General features: G+C 51.5%; 4 protein-coding genes across 4 annotated transcripts; 1 reads left to right on the top strand and 3 right to left on the bottom strand.

Moving 5' to 3' along the window:
- Positions 1-8,509: 8,509 nt before the first annotated feature.
- On the top strand, positions 8,510-9,523 carry MIND_01145700 (Complex 1 protein (Lyr family) protein; the record flags this gene model as incomplete). The annotated part of the gene is made up of 5 exons (XM_037367989.1): positions 8,510-8,642; positions 8,696-8,797; positions 8,917-9,085; positions 9,146-9,308; positions 9,368-9,523. The coding sequence occupies 5 exons, from the start codon at positions 8,510-8,512 to the stop codon at positions 9,521-9,523; spliced, it is 723 nt and encodes a 240-aa protein (XP_037215821.1).
- A 54-nt stretch (positions 9,524-9,577) lies between these two features.
- Positions 9,578-9,988, bottom strand: MIND_01145600 (uncharacterized protein; the record flags this gene model as incomplete). The annotated part of the gene is made up of 2 exons (XM_037367988.1): positions 9,578-9,764; positions 9,816-9,988. 2 exons carry the CDS (start codon positions 9,986-9,988, stop codon positions 9,578-9,580), a joined length of 360 nt encoding a protein of 119 aa, XP_037215820.1.
- Positions 9,989-10,286: 298 nt separating this feature from the next.
- MIND_01145500 (uncharacterized protein) lies at positions 10,287-12,099 on the bottom strand (the record flags this gene model as incomplete). The annotated part of the gene is made up of 8 exons (XM_037367987.1): positions 10,287-10,400; positions 10,446-10,481; positions 10,531-10,857; positions 10,908-11,013; positions 11,061-11,224; positions 11,284-11,518; positions 11,575-11,765; positions 11,872-12,099. 8 exons carry the CDS (start codon positions 12,097-12,099, stop codon positions 10,287-10,289), a joined length of 1,401 nt encoding a protein of 466 aa, XP_037215819.1.
- A 52-nt stretch (positions 12,100-12,151) lies between these two features.
- On the bottom strand, positions 12,152-13,137 carry MIND_01145400 (uncharacterized protein; the record flags this gene model as incomplete). The annotated part of the gene is made up of 4 exons (XM_037367986.1): positions 12,152-12,362; positions 12,404-12,584; positions 12,641-12,998; positions 13,051-13,137. 4 exons carry the CDS (start codon positions 13,135-13,137, stop codon positions 12,152-12,154), a joined length of 837 nt encoding a protein of 278 aa, XP_037215818.1.
- Positions 13,138-15,312: the final 2,175 nt, after the last annotated feature.

Here is a 15,312-nt window from a genome sequence, read left to right as displayed (position 1 = left end):
AATAGACAGCAGCCCTGATGCCTCTGCACTCCATCAGGGTTGCGTTGACTCTGGCAGTGCCCCTACTTGGCCCGAGGCTTTTCTCAACGCTTCCTCTCTTTCCCCTAACGCTCTTAATCTCGACTTATTCTCTGCTGTGGACGCCCTCGGACCTCTTTCGGAGTCGCTATCCGGACCCGAAGCGTATTCAACCACGCATATTTCTGTACTCTCTTCACTTGCCGCGGGATTCAACTCCCGCTTACGGACACTCATCGACTCTGGCTCCTCTCACTGTTTTATATCTGCTCAGGCGTGTAAAATATATGGTTTTGTGCCTTACTCGATCGCGCCCGTTAAGCTCCGATATCTCGACGGCTCTAGTTCTATCATTCGGAGCCAAGTCCGGCTACCGATTCTTTTCCCTTCTGGCGACATTCAAATCTTGGACTTCTATGTCACTCGTCTTGATCCTCCTAGTCAACTGGTTCTTGGATACAACTGGCTGCACCGCTTCAATCCGTTGATTGACTGGTCCGCAGGCAGTATCTCTTTCCGTTCCACTACTCCTAGTGATCCTGTGTCGACACCACTGGCGACTACGCCTGTCTTGGTTCAGAAACCATCCTCTACGGACGACACTCCGGCGGACACCGTTCCGGCCCCTTCGTCGCCTCTGAACACTCCCTTGTCGCCTCCTCCTGTCTTGCTTCCTTCTATGGAGTCTGATCCTTCTATGGATTCGGCCTCTAGTCAAGGCACTTCACCCTTTTCGGCCCCTCACATCTCTCTTGTCTCAGCTGCGGCTTATTCGGCAGCTATTCGTCAAGAAGGTACCGTTCAGTATACCTTACGGACCACCGTTCCGACGGTCCGTGGTAATGCGGCTTCTGCATCTGGCCCGCCTGACGGACTCCCTTCCGAATACCATGACTACGCTGAAGTCTTTTCAGAGACTGAAGCTTATAATCTGCCACCGCATAGAGAGTTCGACTTGCACATCGAGACTGAGGACGGAGCTGTTCCGCCTATCGGACACCTTTACTCTATCTCTCAAGCCGAGCTCGAAGCCTTACGCGACTTCATCGACAAGAATCTCAAGGCGGGCTTCATTTATCCGTCTAAATCCTCTCATGGTGCTCCGATCCTATTCGCTAAGAAGAAGGACGGCTCTCTTCGACTTTGTGTCGACTACCGTGGTCTCAATCGTATCACTAAACGCGACCGCTATCCGCTTCCGCTCATTTCCGATCTCCTTGACGCTCCGGGTCGAGCTAGGATCTATACGAAGCTGGACTTGCGTCACGCTTACCACTTGCTCCGCATAGCGGAGGGTGACGAGTGGAAAACAGCGTTTCGCTCACGGTATGGTTCTTACGAATGGAGGGTTGTTCCTGAAGGCCTCATGAACGCGCCTTCGGCTTTTCAACGCTTCGTCAATAGCCTCTTCGCGGATATGTTGGATGTGTGCGTCATTGTTTACCTTGACGACATACTAATCTATTCGGACAACCCCTCCGAGCACCGCAAACATGTACGGGAGGTACTCCGACGCTTACGCGACGCTGGACTTTATTGCAAACTATCTAAGTGCGAGTTCAGTGTGGAGTCTTGTGAGTACTTGGGCTATATCCTTTCACCTGATGGTTTCCGGATGTCTCCGGAGAAAGTTGCGGCTATCGTCGACTGGCCTGTGCCACGCAAGGTCAAAGACGTACAGTCTTTTCTTGGGTTCTGTAATTTCTATCGGCGTTTCATTCCTTACTACTCCGACACTACCGTTCCGTTGACTCGTCTCACACGAGCCAATACCAAGTGGAACTGGTCGGAGGACTGCGAGGCGGCGTTTAATACGCTTAAGAATGCCTTTAAACAGTCCCCAATACTTCACCATTGGGTGCCTGGTCGGCAAATTACTGTCGAAACGGACGCCTCCGACTATGCCATCGCCTCTATCCTCTCTATCAACGGGGATGACGGCGACATTCATCCGGTTGCCTTCCGCAGCCGAACCCTTGGTCCAGCCGAACTCAACTACGACGTGCACGACAAAGAGTTGTTGGCCATCTTCGATGCCTTCACTATCTGGCGCCACTATCTGGAGGGCGCTCCGCTTCCGATCGATGTCGTAACCGATCACAAGAATCTTGAGTACTTCTCTACTACCAAGATTCTTACTCGTCGTCAGGTCCGCTGGTCCGAGTACCTTTGCCATTTTAACATGGTAATCCGCTTCCGTCCGGGCCGTCTGGGCGGAAAACCCGATGCGTTAACTAGACGATGGGACGTCTACCCTAAAGAGGGGGATAATGATTACCGTAAGGTTAATCCGCAAAATTTGCGCCCAATTTTCGCTACTGAACAACTCACAACGTCTCTACGCGCATCGTATCTCGAGGATGTTGTCCTCCGAGCAACGGTCGTAATGGATACTGAGAAGCTGCACACAGACATCCTCGCAGCTCTTCCGGACGACTCCGCTGCTTCCGCTGGTCTAAAGGCTGCAAAGTCAGGTTCTTCTTCGCGCTGGTCTGTTGACGATTCAGGTCTTCTACGACTTGATGACCGTATCTATGTCCCTTTGGTCGGAACCGGCTCCGGCTCCGATGCATTGCGGGTACGTGTCCTTCAACATAAACACGACCATATTCTTTCTGGCCATTTCGGGCAAAATCGCACTCTCGAACTCGTACGACGCGACTATACCTGGCCGGAGTTGCGGACCTTCGTCCGTGACTATGTGCAATCTTGCGTTCTCTGTAAACGCAACAAGAAGCCTCGACATAAACCGTTTGGGTTACTTAAACCCCTTCCGGTGCCGGAACGACCTTGGCATTCTATTTCGATGGATTTCATCGAGGGCTTACCAAAATCTGGCGAGTTTGACTCTATTCTAGTCATTGTTGATCGTGCCTCCAAACAGGCTATCTTCATTCCTTGCGACAAACACGTCAACTCAAAAGATCTAGCCCACTTCTTCCTTATTCACGTCTTCTCTAAACACGGAGTCCCTTCCCATGTGTCCTCTGACCGTGGATCGGAATTCGTGTCCGCTTTCTTCCGGTCATTAGGCGAGTTACTCAACATGGAGCTACACTACACTTCGGGTTGGCATCCGTCAGCTAACGGACAGGTTGAGCGCGCTAACCAAACGCTCGAACAATTCATCCGCATGTACGTCTCGTATCAGCAAGACGACTGGGACCGCCTGCTTCCGCTTGCCGAGTTCGCCTACAACAACGCACCTAACGCGTCAACCGGAGTCTCTCCGTTCTTCGCTAACAAAGGCTACAATCCATCTCTTACCATTCATCCTGAACGAGATGTGGCTAATGTTTACGCCAAGGACTACGTCGTTGACTTGGAATCCCTTCACGAGTTTCTTCGAAAACAGATCTCCTCCGCTCAGGAGCGGTACAAAGAGACGGCAGACGGCAAGCGCACTCCGGATCCGATCTTCGAGGTTGGTGAAAGTGTCTACGTTAGCGCTGAACATATTTCTACCACACGCCCTACCGCCAAATTCTCTGAGCAGTACCTTGGACCTTACGAGATCATCGCCAAACCCTCCTCCGCTTCCTATACGCTCCGCTTGCCTCAAAAGCTTCGCGGAGTCCATCCGGTCTTTCACGTCTCTCAACTCGAAAAGCACTATCCCAATCCGTTCCCGACTCGTACGGACGAGCCTCCGGCTGCGGTTGAAGTCGATGGTGAACAACACTTCGAGGTAAAAGCTGTGGTTGACTCTAAAATTGACCGTCGCTACCGGGTTCAGCTCCGGTACTACGTGGAGTGGTTGGGCTACGAAGATACTGACGAGCAGTATACGTGGGTTGGCGCTGACGACTTAGAAGCTCAAGAGCTTATCGACAGCTTCCACCGCCAACACCCGGACAAGCCTGGGCCGGACTACTAGCCTTTTCGGATTCCCTCCGGTTCTTTGCTTACTCGCTCACTCACACTCGTTTCGGACTCATTGCGGATTCTATTCTATATACAAAGGCCATTTTTCTATCTACAATTGGCCGTTCTGCTACCTACTTCTTCTTGCTAGGCCCGGTCTTCTTCTCCTGAGCCTTCTCCTGCTCCTTTCCCTTCTTCTTGTTCTCCCGTCGGCGCTCGTTCTTCCTGGCGGTTTGCTTACGCCTCTTCTCGCGCTTCCGTTCCGCCCGTTCCCACTCCGAAAGCCGCCGTGACTCGGCGATGTCGAGCGGATCGGGGATCCGGATGACTGGTGGCACCCAGTTGGGCACCGCGATCGTCGCAGGGGCACGACGGGCCCGGACCTTCTCCGGTGAGCTTTCCGCTCGCTGCTTCCCCTTGCCTTTTTGTCCACTTCGGACTCCTCCTCCTCCTCCTCCGACGACTCCTTCGAGCCCCCATCCACGGACTCCTCCGCCTCGTCGTCGATGAACGACGGCAACTCGTCGTCGAACAACGACGCAGGATTTGCGCGCGGGCCAGAGCCCTTGCGGAAGATCCTCCGGCGTTGGCGCACCGGTTGCTCGACCTCGTCGTCGTCGCTCGACTCGACGACCGGAGTCTCCGCCCGCTGACGCTTTCGCGCCCTCTCCCTCGCCGCGTCTGCCTCCATCTCGTCAACCAGACGGCGGAGCTCCTCCTTATAGGCGCGCTCGTTGGCGGCCTGAGGACTTTCCGCCTCTGGCGACTCCTCCCTCAGCCCACTCCCTTCGCCCTCCTGTCCTTCCGGCTCCGGCGACTCCGACCCAATGTCTCCACGGGTCACCCTCGCTCTCAGCTCGTGGAGCGCCTTCGACAGCGTAATGAGATGCTGCCCCTGCTCGTTCGCCAGTTGGGTGAGCATCTCCGTCTTCTCCTGGCTCGCTTTGAGCTCGGAGCGGCTCCGCTCGAGCAACTCGCGATGCTCTTTTGATAGGCCAGCTTCGCTAAGTCGAAGGTCAGTTTCGGATTCACTCCGTTGGCTGCTTCACGCACCCTTTTGGTCTTACGACCCTTTTGGCCTTCGGAGGCTTTCCGGGCCAGTCGCAGGCGGCCTTGGCGTCCACGCATTCAACGCACGACGACGCGTTGGTTTTCGTCACCGGCTGGTCCACGCACTCCAGCTCCTTCTTGACGCAGCGATAACAGGCTACAAAACGGTTAGTTATTCCTCCGTACGCTCCGCAACGGAGTATTTACGGATGGCGCGCAACGACATGGTGGTGGTGGTAGAGAGGAGAGAGTTTGGGTCCGCCATCACGAAATCCCACGGCCTTATATACCACGAATCCGGCACTCTCCGACAAACTTTTGATCATCGCCTCCGTTTCCGCCAATTCCTTTGCTGCGCCAAGCTGCGGCCCTGCAGCCATTTAATTTTAAACTTCCGCAGGGTTTCCATCGAATCTTCTGGGCTCTCGCAGGCCTCGTGCCTAAGAGGGGGATACTGTCATATCCGTGCATCCGTCATGTGCCGCGGCCCGCGGACCGGTCACGGTCCGCCGGGTTCCGGCCCGATCCGATCCGGTCGCTCCGGCGACCTTGTACTCTGTATGTCTTTCGCCTTGTTACTTATATCTCCGTATGTCCTTATGCTTGTTACTTTCCATATGCACTCCGTACCTTGTACTTACTTATGGTCTTCCCTTTCTACTTACTTGTAGTATTTAAGCAGCTAAAGTAGCTACGGTACTTTAGCTTGATTATAAACGTTACTTGCACTCCTCCTCTGTGCGGAACGACTCCGAAAACTCTTCTCTCTTCTCTTGTCCTTCAACCGGATTTCACTCCGCTCGCGGACCTTGCTCCGCTCCGACTCCGCTCCGGTCCGGTTGGTCTTGTGTTCATTCGTGTCAGGCAGCTACTGGCTTGTTAGCTATAGTAGAAACCCCCTCTGTTCTGCACGGCACTTGACAACCTCGGCTTTCCTTTGCACCTGCTAGAGCCCAGGCCCCAAGTCCTGCAGCGTTGTGGTCGGGATATCACTCGTTGCCGAGACAAAGAGACGGAAGAAATGGTCTGGTCGTCTCTTGCACCTTGACAGATAAAAGCTGACAAGTTTAGTTTATTGGAGTGGCTTATTCTGCCATTCCTGCATCGATACTCAAGGAAATTTTGGATACTCATGATCTGGTGTCTGGTACACAAATCGTGAGAGGGAAGAAGAAACGAGGATTCCCTGGCAACATGACTGTGGATGGCACGCGCATACCTTCCGGCGGTCGGCCAGCGGACAATACAGCACCATATGCGAACACTCAAGCGCGCACTGCGGGAGACTACGCAGCCTTGTATACTTCTGCCAAGGTAACAACTTCAAGAGTTCCAGGAATTTCTCTCAAACTACCTCAGTTTGCGCGAATACTGGACGAGCTAGCCGTACAAATTAATCCGGATCATCGACGTCAGATGGAATTGGCTGCCCGTAATTTCTCACTCGCTCGCTTAGGTCACCAGGTGGGCAATATGTATTATTGTCGCAACTATACAGCGCCTGCCCATCCTGACAAAGATGCGGGGACTAGCTTTGAGGAAATAGGCGTTGGAATGTTGCAGCCCACCGTACAACTCCAGCTTGAAAACTGTTTGCCGGGGGAATTCGACTTTGTGATGCTAGAATGGGGGTTGCGCGTACGTACCCAAACCAATACCACCTGGTGAGTTGATTTACAATTGGTTTCGTGTCTGATAAACTGTTTAAGGTGCTTCAATGCCCGTTATGTGCACTGTCCCATTCTACCTTCACAAAGCTCCCTGGATCGCGGTTGTCTATCGTTGGGATTACACAAAACTGTACGGGAACGAGATGCTATAGCGGCTTCAAAGCGAGAGAGAGCTAGACAGTCTTATGCCGCACGTACCAGGTACCTAGTAAATTAATGGACTGAGCAACGTGACGTGACACTTCTGTCTTTCTCGACAACCTTGCGAGGCTAGCAGCCTATGGTCACCGTCCCACCCTTGTCAGCCAACCCCCCGAGGTTAGCAGCCTATCGTCACCTACCCTACCCACCCACCGTTCTCAGCCTCAAGGTATTATCAGCTTCCATCCTATCCACCCCACCCTGAGGCTAGCAGTCTATCGTCACCCACCCACCCTTGTCAGCCTTCATCTTAGCCTTTCCCTCATCTTATCTGCCTACATCTTATCGTCAGCCAACCCCCGAGGCTAGCTCTTGCCCAGCGACAATATTTTTCGTGGACCTCTCCTGGACTGTCTCAATGTCGCTTCTGGCAAGCTGACAATTATCGATGAGACAATCCAAATCGAAGACGATTATGGCCATTTGACGAGCGAAGTCCGATGGAAACTCGAGCCCGCAACAGCAACCACGGAGAACGTTCGGGCTCTCTTGCAGACGCTGTGCCAGTCCACTCGCTTATACCAGGTTCCGCAAACACTCTATGATTTGCGCCAGCCAGCTGCCCATATATGGTCTACCCCTGGTATAAGTTTCCAGTGGATAAAGGGCACTGCCTCACGAAAAAGGATGTCTACATGTTTTACAGGAGGTTGTATCAAACACGACATTTGCGACACTTACGTTGACGCTCAAGTCCGACACCCCGTGCCGATCAGGTGTCGGATTTGGACAAAATGTGTGACAGTGTAAGATCTTCCCGACTGCTCGGGTTGCGGCGCCGGCCGCGGCGGCCGGGGTTTTCCACCCCGGACCCCGACCAGGGCTTTGCCCTGGACCCACCCTGCCGGGAGCCTCCGCTCGCCGCGTGGCCCGCTGCGCGGAGCCTTTCCCTTCTTTTCTCCCTCTCTTTCGCCTTGGATACTCCTAACAAGTCCTTTTTGGGACTAGATTGCGGCGCCGGCCGCGACGGCCGGGGTTTTCCACCCCGGACCCCGACCAGGGCTTCGCCCCGGACCCCACGCTGCCGCGGGCTGCCGTTCGCCACGGGGGCCCGCTGCGCGGAGCTTGCCATCCTACTTTATGATCTGCCGTGTGTCACATTTCCTTGTGAATCCCCCAAACGGGAGTGTCGGACTTGGCCATCAGCGCCTTCAAGTGTCGCAGTTGGACAAATTTTCATCATTTTCTGTCCATCAATTACCGAAAATAGTATGTGTCGTACTTGGACTAAGGTGTCGTGAGTGTCGAAGATGAAATATCCCGGTTTTACAGGGAATTGACCTTACCAATTCCGCCAAATCGATTCAAGCTCTGCTAGAGTTTCATGCTCGTGCGGCCCTGAACATCTCTGGATGGGTCCCATCTCGGGGAAAAAACATTGGCGGAATCGGTTCCATGGTGCTAGGTCCCGGTACGAGCATTTTGGCACTTTTGAAAGATCACCTAAGCCTTATGTAGCTCCGCCAAAACCCACTTGTTTACGAACATAATAGCGATCGTCGATGTACGTTTCTTAAATGGTCCTTGTAGAAGATGATACCTGTAGCTACACCCCGCACTCCAATTCCGGAGTTATCCAAACACTCTGACTGCTTTGGCGGATGGAAAAGATTCTGTGGGATTTGGTGGACGACACGATCAACTTTAAATTTTATCCCAACCACTTTCTTGTCCAACTGCGTGCAACGCATGAATTTACGGATCTCATGACGGAGTATCTGCGGCTCATGAAGGAAGTGCTGAAGCCAGATAGCTATGGTCGGTATGACATTCCCCTGCCCGAAATTCGTAGCATTGAGGATTCGGAGGAGGAAGATGACGATCCTGAGGAGACTGAGGGTTTGTGAAATTGAAGTGTTGTGGCATTCAAGTTGGCGTCTCATTTTGGATAGAAAACGGTACCCTCAAGAAACGCCCAATCTGGCACGATGCAGAGCAGTCAGACAGCAAACGCCAGAAGACTACAGAGTTAGAGTCGTGTGATGAGGACGACAGTATGCAGCAGGCGATAATGAATGATCCGCTTCCTGATTCTCCGCAACCGCAACCGCAACCGCAACCGCAACCGCATCCACTGCCTGTGCTGAGCGACTTGATGGAGCCAATCTTGTAGACCCTGAACAGCACCCAGAGGAATTGCATCCAACTCCTCCCACTCCAGAACCGAGCCTCGACAAGGACAAGCAGGACCTGGAAGCGCCGCAACTGGAGGAGGACCAGGATATGCCCGCTCCGGACAAGGAAAAAGCAGTCTGTATAAGTACCAATCCAAATCCAGCCGGGTATGTTAGGATCATGCCTAGGCGTGATTTTATTAAGCCAAACGATGTGACATCCAAGAGGTCACAACTCACCCTGGCGCCACCCCAAATGTCGGCTCTCCCAGCGCGTCGGTCGATACTCAACCTTTACTCATCCATGCTACGTGTATCGCGTAGCTTCAGCTCCTACAACTTTCGCAACTATTTTGTGGATCGCACGAAGGACAAGTTCAGACTAATTCAGGTGTGTTGCCAAAGCGTCTTACTTGCTTACTCTTAGGCAAAAAATATTAAATTAGTCAGAATGAGAAAGACTCCGCTCGAGTGCAGACCATGTATGACGACGCCGTCGCAGAGCTCGCTGTCTTACGAAGAAGTGCCGCTGTGAACCGAATGTACGGCGGGTGGCGACTGGCAGTGGAGCCAAAGAAAACTCCACAACACATTGAGAGCATATAGACAGTGGGCTTCCCCAAGATGTAGGATATAAGCTGGGGGAGCATAATTCTAGTATTACAATGCATTTTCGTCGTCGACTTTTGGCGGTGGTTTCGATTTCCCCCGTCCGCCCAACCACCCCCGAGACTTTTTTGACCCTCCAGAGGTTTCTACGTCGGCCAGCTCCCCGTCTCGTTTGGCCATGACGCCTTTGCCAAAGACATTTGTCTCGATTTCATCCATCAACTGAGCTTCAACGACCCTAATCATGAAACATGAACACAATACGCAGTCAAAATTCAAAGACACCTACATATTGGCATAATAGAATCGCCAGTCTTGGTCTCCACGGGACTGGCGGCGAGCAACCGACTTTGGAAGATATTCTTGAGTTTCCCTATGAACAAACGCTGGAATCAAGTGGCTGCCACGTATGACATCTTGAGGATCCAGAAATCCAAATGCGTCAGGGTCTTCATACGACATATAGTGAAGTGTCGTACTCCAAAGCCACAGAGCCAAGTCATGTCACGTTGCAGCCAACGCACCCATAAAAATTCGATCCGTTTCGGTTTTGTGGGGTGGTCAGCCAGCAATATATAGGCGTGGAATATCCCGAGGAGTTCGCCGTACCAATAAGGGTAAGGGTCCAATGCATCTTGAGCGCGTACAATAAAGAATCTCCGAGTTCGTGGGTTTAGCACGTTCGTGGGTTTAGCACGTCCTGGTCCCTTCGGACATCATAGGTTGTGTAGTTGACCTTCATGGTGGCGTGGGTGTAGAGCTAGTCCTTCTCCACCACAACATTCATTAAATCTTGTGGACTAAACTGAATGTTGTCGTCCTCGAGTTGAAGCAGTCGTCGCCGGAAATAGGGCTTGAGCTTGAGAGTAAAGTCCTTGAATAATGTTAGGATGTGTTAGGATGTGTATGAAGAATATACTTGAAGAGCAGGGTTAAAAACGTTTGAATCCATATCCTGGGAATCATTTAGAGTAAGACAAGTGCCGGCGTTGATCAAGACAAACCATGGGTTCTAACGGCGGTCCATCACTACCGGAGTCTGAGCTATCAGATGAAAGTCCGATATCCGCAAGGTCAGAGAGATTCCAAAAGGTTCTCTTCGAGTCTGAGATATAGTGATGTTGCTCGGGCGTCTTCACATCAAGGGTCTCTCGAGAAAATCGTCGAATCGTTGCAAGAAGGGCTGTCGTTGCTGTTCGAAAAAGCTGGATGGTTGTCGTCGTGTGCATACGGAGTTTAGCATATCCATGCCAGACCGCAAGCTCGAAACAGAGCTGATCCACCAGTTTTTGGTGCATTGGAAACAAGCCGTCAATGACTGGAAGAATGCACTGAAGGTGTATATGTAAGGTAGTGAGGAGGCTTGAATCCATAATCTTACCTGTAGCACATCTTCAAAGTTCCTAGCAGCCGCATACTTCATATCCGAAACGTTGTGACCGAAGGCCCGTATTACTGAACGGCCAAACGTGTCAACCTGGCGAAATCTAGAGTTTATTAGACAAAAATAACCAGCCACAACTGTTCCGCTGACCGTTGGTCGAACTCGTCCACATTCTTGAATGTTTGGAGCATGCGAATCAAATGTGTGATGATCGCCTTGGCAACTCCGAGTTCCACCTCATGCAACAAGTCGGGAACGAATATGGAATGAAAATTGAAAGATGTCTTCTCCGTGTTGAGTTTGGAAAAGGCATTCTGTTTCGACGTGAATAGGACTAATAGCACGAACTAACATAAACTTATATTATAATTACCCGAACAGGAACCCAAGATTTATCCTTGAGCATATTGTCAATCGAGCCCTTGATAACGAGCTTGCCACTCTGAAAGATAGCCCTTCGCGTGTCTTCAATAGTTTGTCGCCGAGGACGATCATCTACTCGGAGGTTTTGGCGTCGCTTCATATCATTTACAGTCCCCGTCCCGCAATCTGCGCCTTGGCAATAAAACACCGAGGGCATGAATGGCCGCCCAGACTTCTGATAGTAGCTAGGAGAACTCTGTTTATGTATGAGAACAACTGTTAGACAGAAAGTAGGATATACTTTTCAGGGTAGTCGGCACCATAGATGAACAAGCGAGGAAAAACCAGTCGAACGATACCATCGAAGCACCGAATCTTTATACCGTTGTCATACGCTTCCATGAAGTCATCCGAGAATAAAAGATCCCATATTCGATGCATTAGTTCTCGTTTCAGATGTGTATAAACCTCGCCAGGCATATCACAGTCATACTGCTTGCGGTATGCGTCACGAAATTGAGTCGGGAAGCTATATAGTATGTGTGTGAGCGCCCAACAAATATAGTAGAGAGAGAGAGAGAGAGAGAGAGGAAAATACCTCCGCAAAATAGACTTGATGGAAACCGGCATTAGAGGATGGCTTGGTTCGAAAGCTCTTGGGATGGTTTCCAAAGAAGGTGTACCCCGGCCAGAGGGAGGCTGCACCAAATTGAGCAAGGTGAGTGGCGTCGGACCATTCCATCATGGCCATAATAATGCTTTCGACTGGGTCGTCAGGCGATTGGGGCGGCGGAGGTTGGGGAATATTCTGGTATGCCTCGAGCATTGCCGCAGAAGTATAGATCTCGCCAAAAACTTCTTCATGGTTTAGAGGCAAGTCAGGTAGCCCATGGGAGTTCGGGCGAAGAGTCATCATCGAGAGACACATCATCAGGTGATCTCGAATCATACAATGGGTCGAATCGAAGCGAGAATGGAGTGGTGTGCAGTTTCGCGAACAAAGGTCCTTGAAGCACCTCTCTGATAGGATCGAGATAATGGATGTCGGTGACTGTGAACTCGGGAGCATCGATCTCCTCCTGCAGTTTTCTACGCATGGTAACTTGAGTTTAACACTGCCTTGAACCCACTTGTCCATGACACCAAGAGGTTCAAATCCGTTCTTATCCAGATCATCCAAAAATTTCTTGGTGGAGAATTTGGGTCGAGGAAGGTCCGCAAGATTGACTCCGTCAGAGTGAGCTTCATCATCAGGCTGGAGGATATTATGAACGAGTCGGTCGAAGCCAGAGATGGACCCGGGATTTTCCTCTTCAATATGATACTTCATCATGTGTGCGACGGATGCGTTTGGGAATGGATAGTACCATGGTTCTTTGGGAAGGGGCAATTCGTTGGGGTTGACTTCGTTGCTGTGCGAGGCAAGAGGTAGAGGTCGTCAAGGGTAACATCGTCATCTGGGTCATGTGTTGGTCGTCGGGGGTAGACCTTGTAAAGACCAAATAGAGAGGGTTGAGTTCGAACCCATTGGCGCGGCGGGGCCGGAGGCAGCAGTAAAAGCTGAGCTTCTGGCGTATCTGTCGACGCGGCAGCTGGTTGGCGACGTACACGAGGTGGTAAAGCAGGAGCAGCATCGTCGAATTTGGCGGGAACACGACGACGTCGGTCTGGCAAGCCACTCTTGCGAAGCTTCGTAGGCTCCGGAGGAGTTTCTTCAATTTGCATCTGAACAACCTGAATATGAGAGGGTGGTCGCCACATATGTAGATAGGCACACCTGAACTTCGACTGGAGGGGGAAAGACCAGTGGAACAGTTGAAGCTTGTGCTGCCCATTGACAACGCCGCCAATCGCTGGTGCACATGTGCGACAGATTGAATATGCAGTGCTTTGAAGCCTGGGCATGTCCTGTCGTGGACGACCTTGGCATCCCAGATTTCGCAAAGGTTTGTTGCAAAGTTGACATTGGTATTTTGCTTTGGGCATGACGCGCGACTCTAGTCAAAAGACTGTTGGATAGTATGGTTTATAATATAGATGGTCCCATCTGGTCAGATTCGGCCCAAGGGCCGTGAGCGTTTGAGTCGAGGTAGTTTGTGCTTACATAATAACCATCTTATTATACAAGAGACTTCGGTGTCACTTTTCGTGACATCAGGAGTGATGAGCCAATGAGATCGCGTCATTCAAAAGTCAATTCGCCTCTCCTCTCCTCTCTTCTGCCAGACGCTATGGGTCCTCAGTGCCGCCCATGGCTCATAACTACCGGACTACTTGACTTCCAGACACCGACTTATTCGATTTCCCGCCTCCTAAGGCCCCAGACAACATGACTTTCTGCCAACCCTGACAACGACAAAACTACCTACCGCGTAGCCACATCCCATTCAATTTCAACCATGCACGAGCTTTGTATTTCTCTACATTCTTCAATACAACCACACTTGCCCCCTCTGCAACCTGCCTGTCTCTGGGTAGATGATACCTGAGTCTCAGTTTGCACACTGGCCAACACAATCTTGAACTCACTCTGTTGAGTCACAGGGCGTACTGTACTGCAAGTACAAAATCTCAGTGTGAGTGATATTCTGGCCTGCAAACACACTCTAATCCTCTATTTTGAACAGGTTGCTGACTCCTGACTCCTCTCTCCCTTCCCTGCAACCCTCGCTGTATTCAGCAGCACCGAAACGATGCCAATTGCGCCTCCCTACATGTCTCCACGTCGAATCTTGGTCAATCGCACAGCACTAGGAGATCATACCAACCTTGGAGGAGATGCACAACCATAACAAGCTGTCCAGCGAGCAGAGAGTCACGAGTAGCGTTTGCTCAGCAGGATACTCCCAGCCAACAGCTTCGAACGACTCCAAATGTGACTTCTGTGGAGAACAGAGCTTCTTCTCCAACTCCAGCCCCTTCAAGACGTTGGGTCAATGTATGTCCGTGTTTTTTGTTTGATTCTTTTACATATGTTAACGTGTTTGTAGCTCATTCTACCTCCCCCTCCCCCCCCCCCCCCCCCCCCCCACCACCACCACCACCACCACCACCACCACCACCACCACCACCATTGCTAATGCTGCCTGCAAATGCACATCGATTAACGGTTTGTGTTTGTATTTTTCCAACGGCTCGAGCTAATGTTTTGGTTTAGCTGCTTCTTCCGTCCCCTCCAGCAACGCAAAATCTAAGGCGCGTCAAACGCTCAATAGGCCGGCGACAATGATGGGAACGACAGTGCTGAAAATGAGAGGAACAGCAAACTGTTCGACAGGAGAAATTGGTGCGGAATCCTGCCATTTCAGCCGCAGGAACCTGGAAGACCAGGTCTGCCGGTTTCTTTAACTTTTTTTCCCTAATATTTTCTCACTCTTCTTTGGTCCCCCGCCCTATCCGCCCTCTCAAGCATGCCAATGAAGAACGACAGCAGCTTTCGACGCCGCCAGACACACAGCCAGGTATGTTTTTATCTTCATTTCTGACCGTTCTAACTTTACATCATTAAGAACCATGTTAACTATCTTCGATACTGCAGTCACCTCTAAGGCCTCACGTACTACGACCAGACCCACTTTCACAACCACGGCAAGCCACAAATGTCCGCCGCCAGCATGTTGGCAACACTGATCTTCCACCGGCTCGCCAGCCTTACACGAAACCTCGCGCTCGACACAATCTTGGGCATATGAATGTCACGACGCAAAATTAAATACATTTCCAAGTATCTGCTTAAAAATAGTCAGTATATCTACCTTAATTTGAATCCCCTGCCATCATCGCTTGAGCCCCGTAGCGTAGCACGGGTCCCTGCTAGTTGACAACAAATGAAATAAGGCCGACACGCGGCGGAGTACAAACAGAACGTCCGCGTCATGTTGTACAATAAAAGTACACTACCTTTGACTGCCAGTGCTTTCTTGTTCCAACTCCTCTTGACAGGTGAATACTGACCGTTCTGGGCCGCAGGCGTGCCGGAGTCCAGCCGCAGTACCGCGGTTGCCACACGCTCAATGATCCCGTCCTTCCCTTTACCTGC

The sequence above is a fragment of the Mycena indigotica genome (genome assembly GCF_014461135.1).
Source record: "Mycena indigotica strain 171206Taipei chromosome Unknown Mind.scaff0010, whole genome shotgun sequence".
NCBI classification, from domain to species: domain Eukaryota; kingdom Fungi; phylum Basidiomycota; class Agaricomycetes; order Agaricales; family Mycenaceae; genus Mycena; species Mycena indigotica.
Note: the sequence above shows the minus strand (reverse complement) of the source record. Positions and strands in the feature narration are given on the sequence as shown.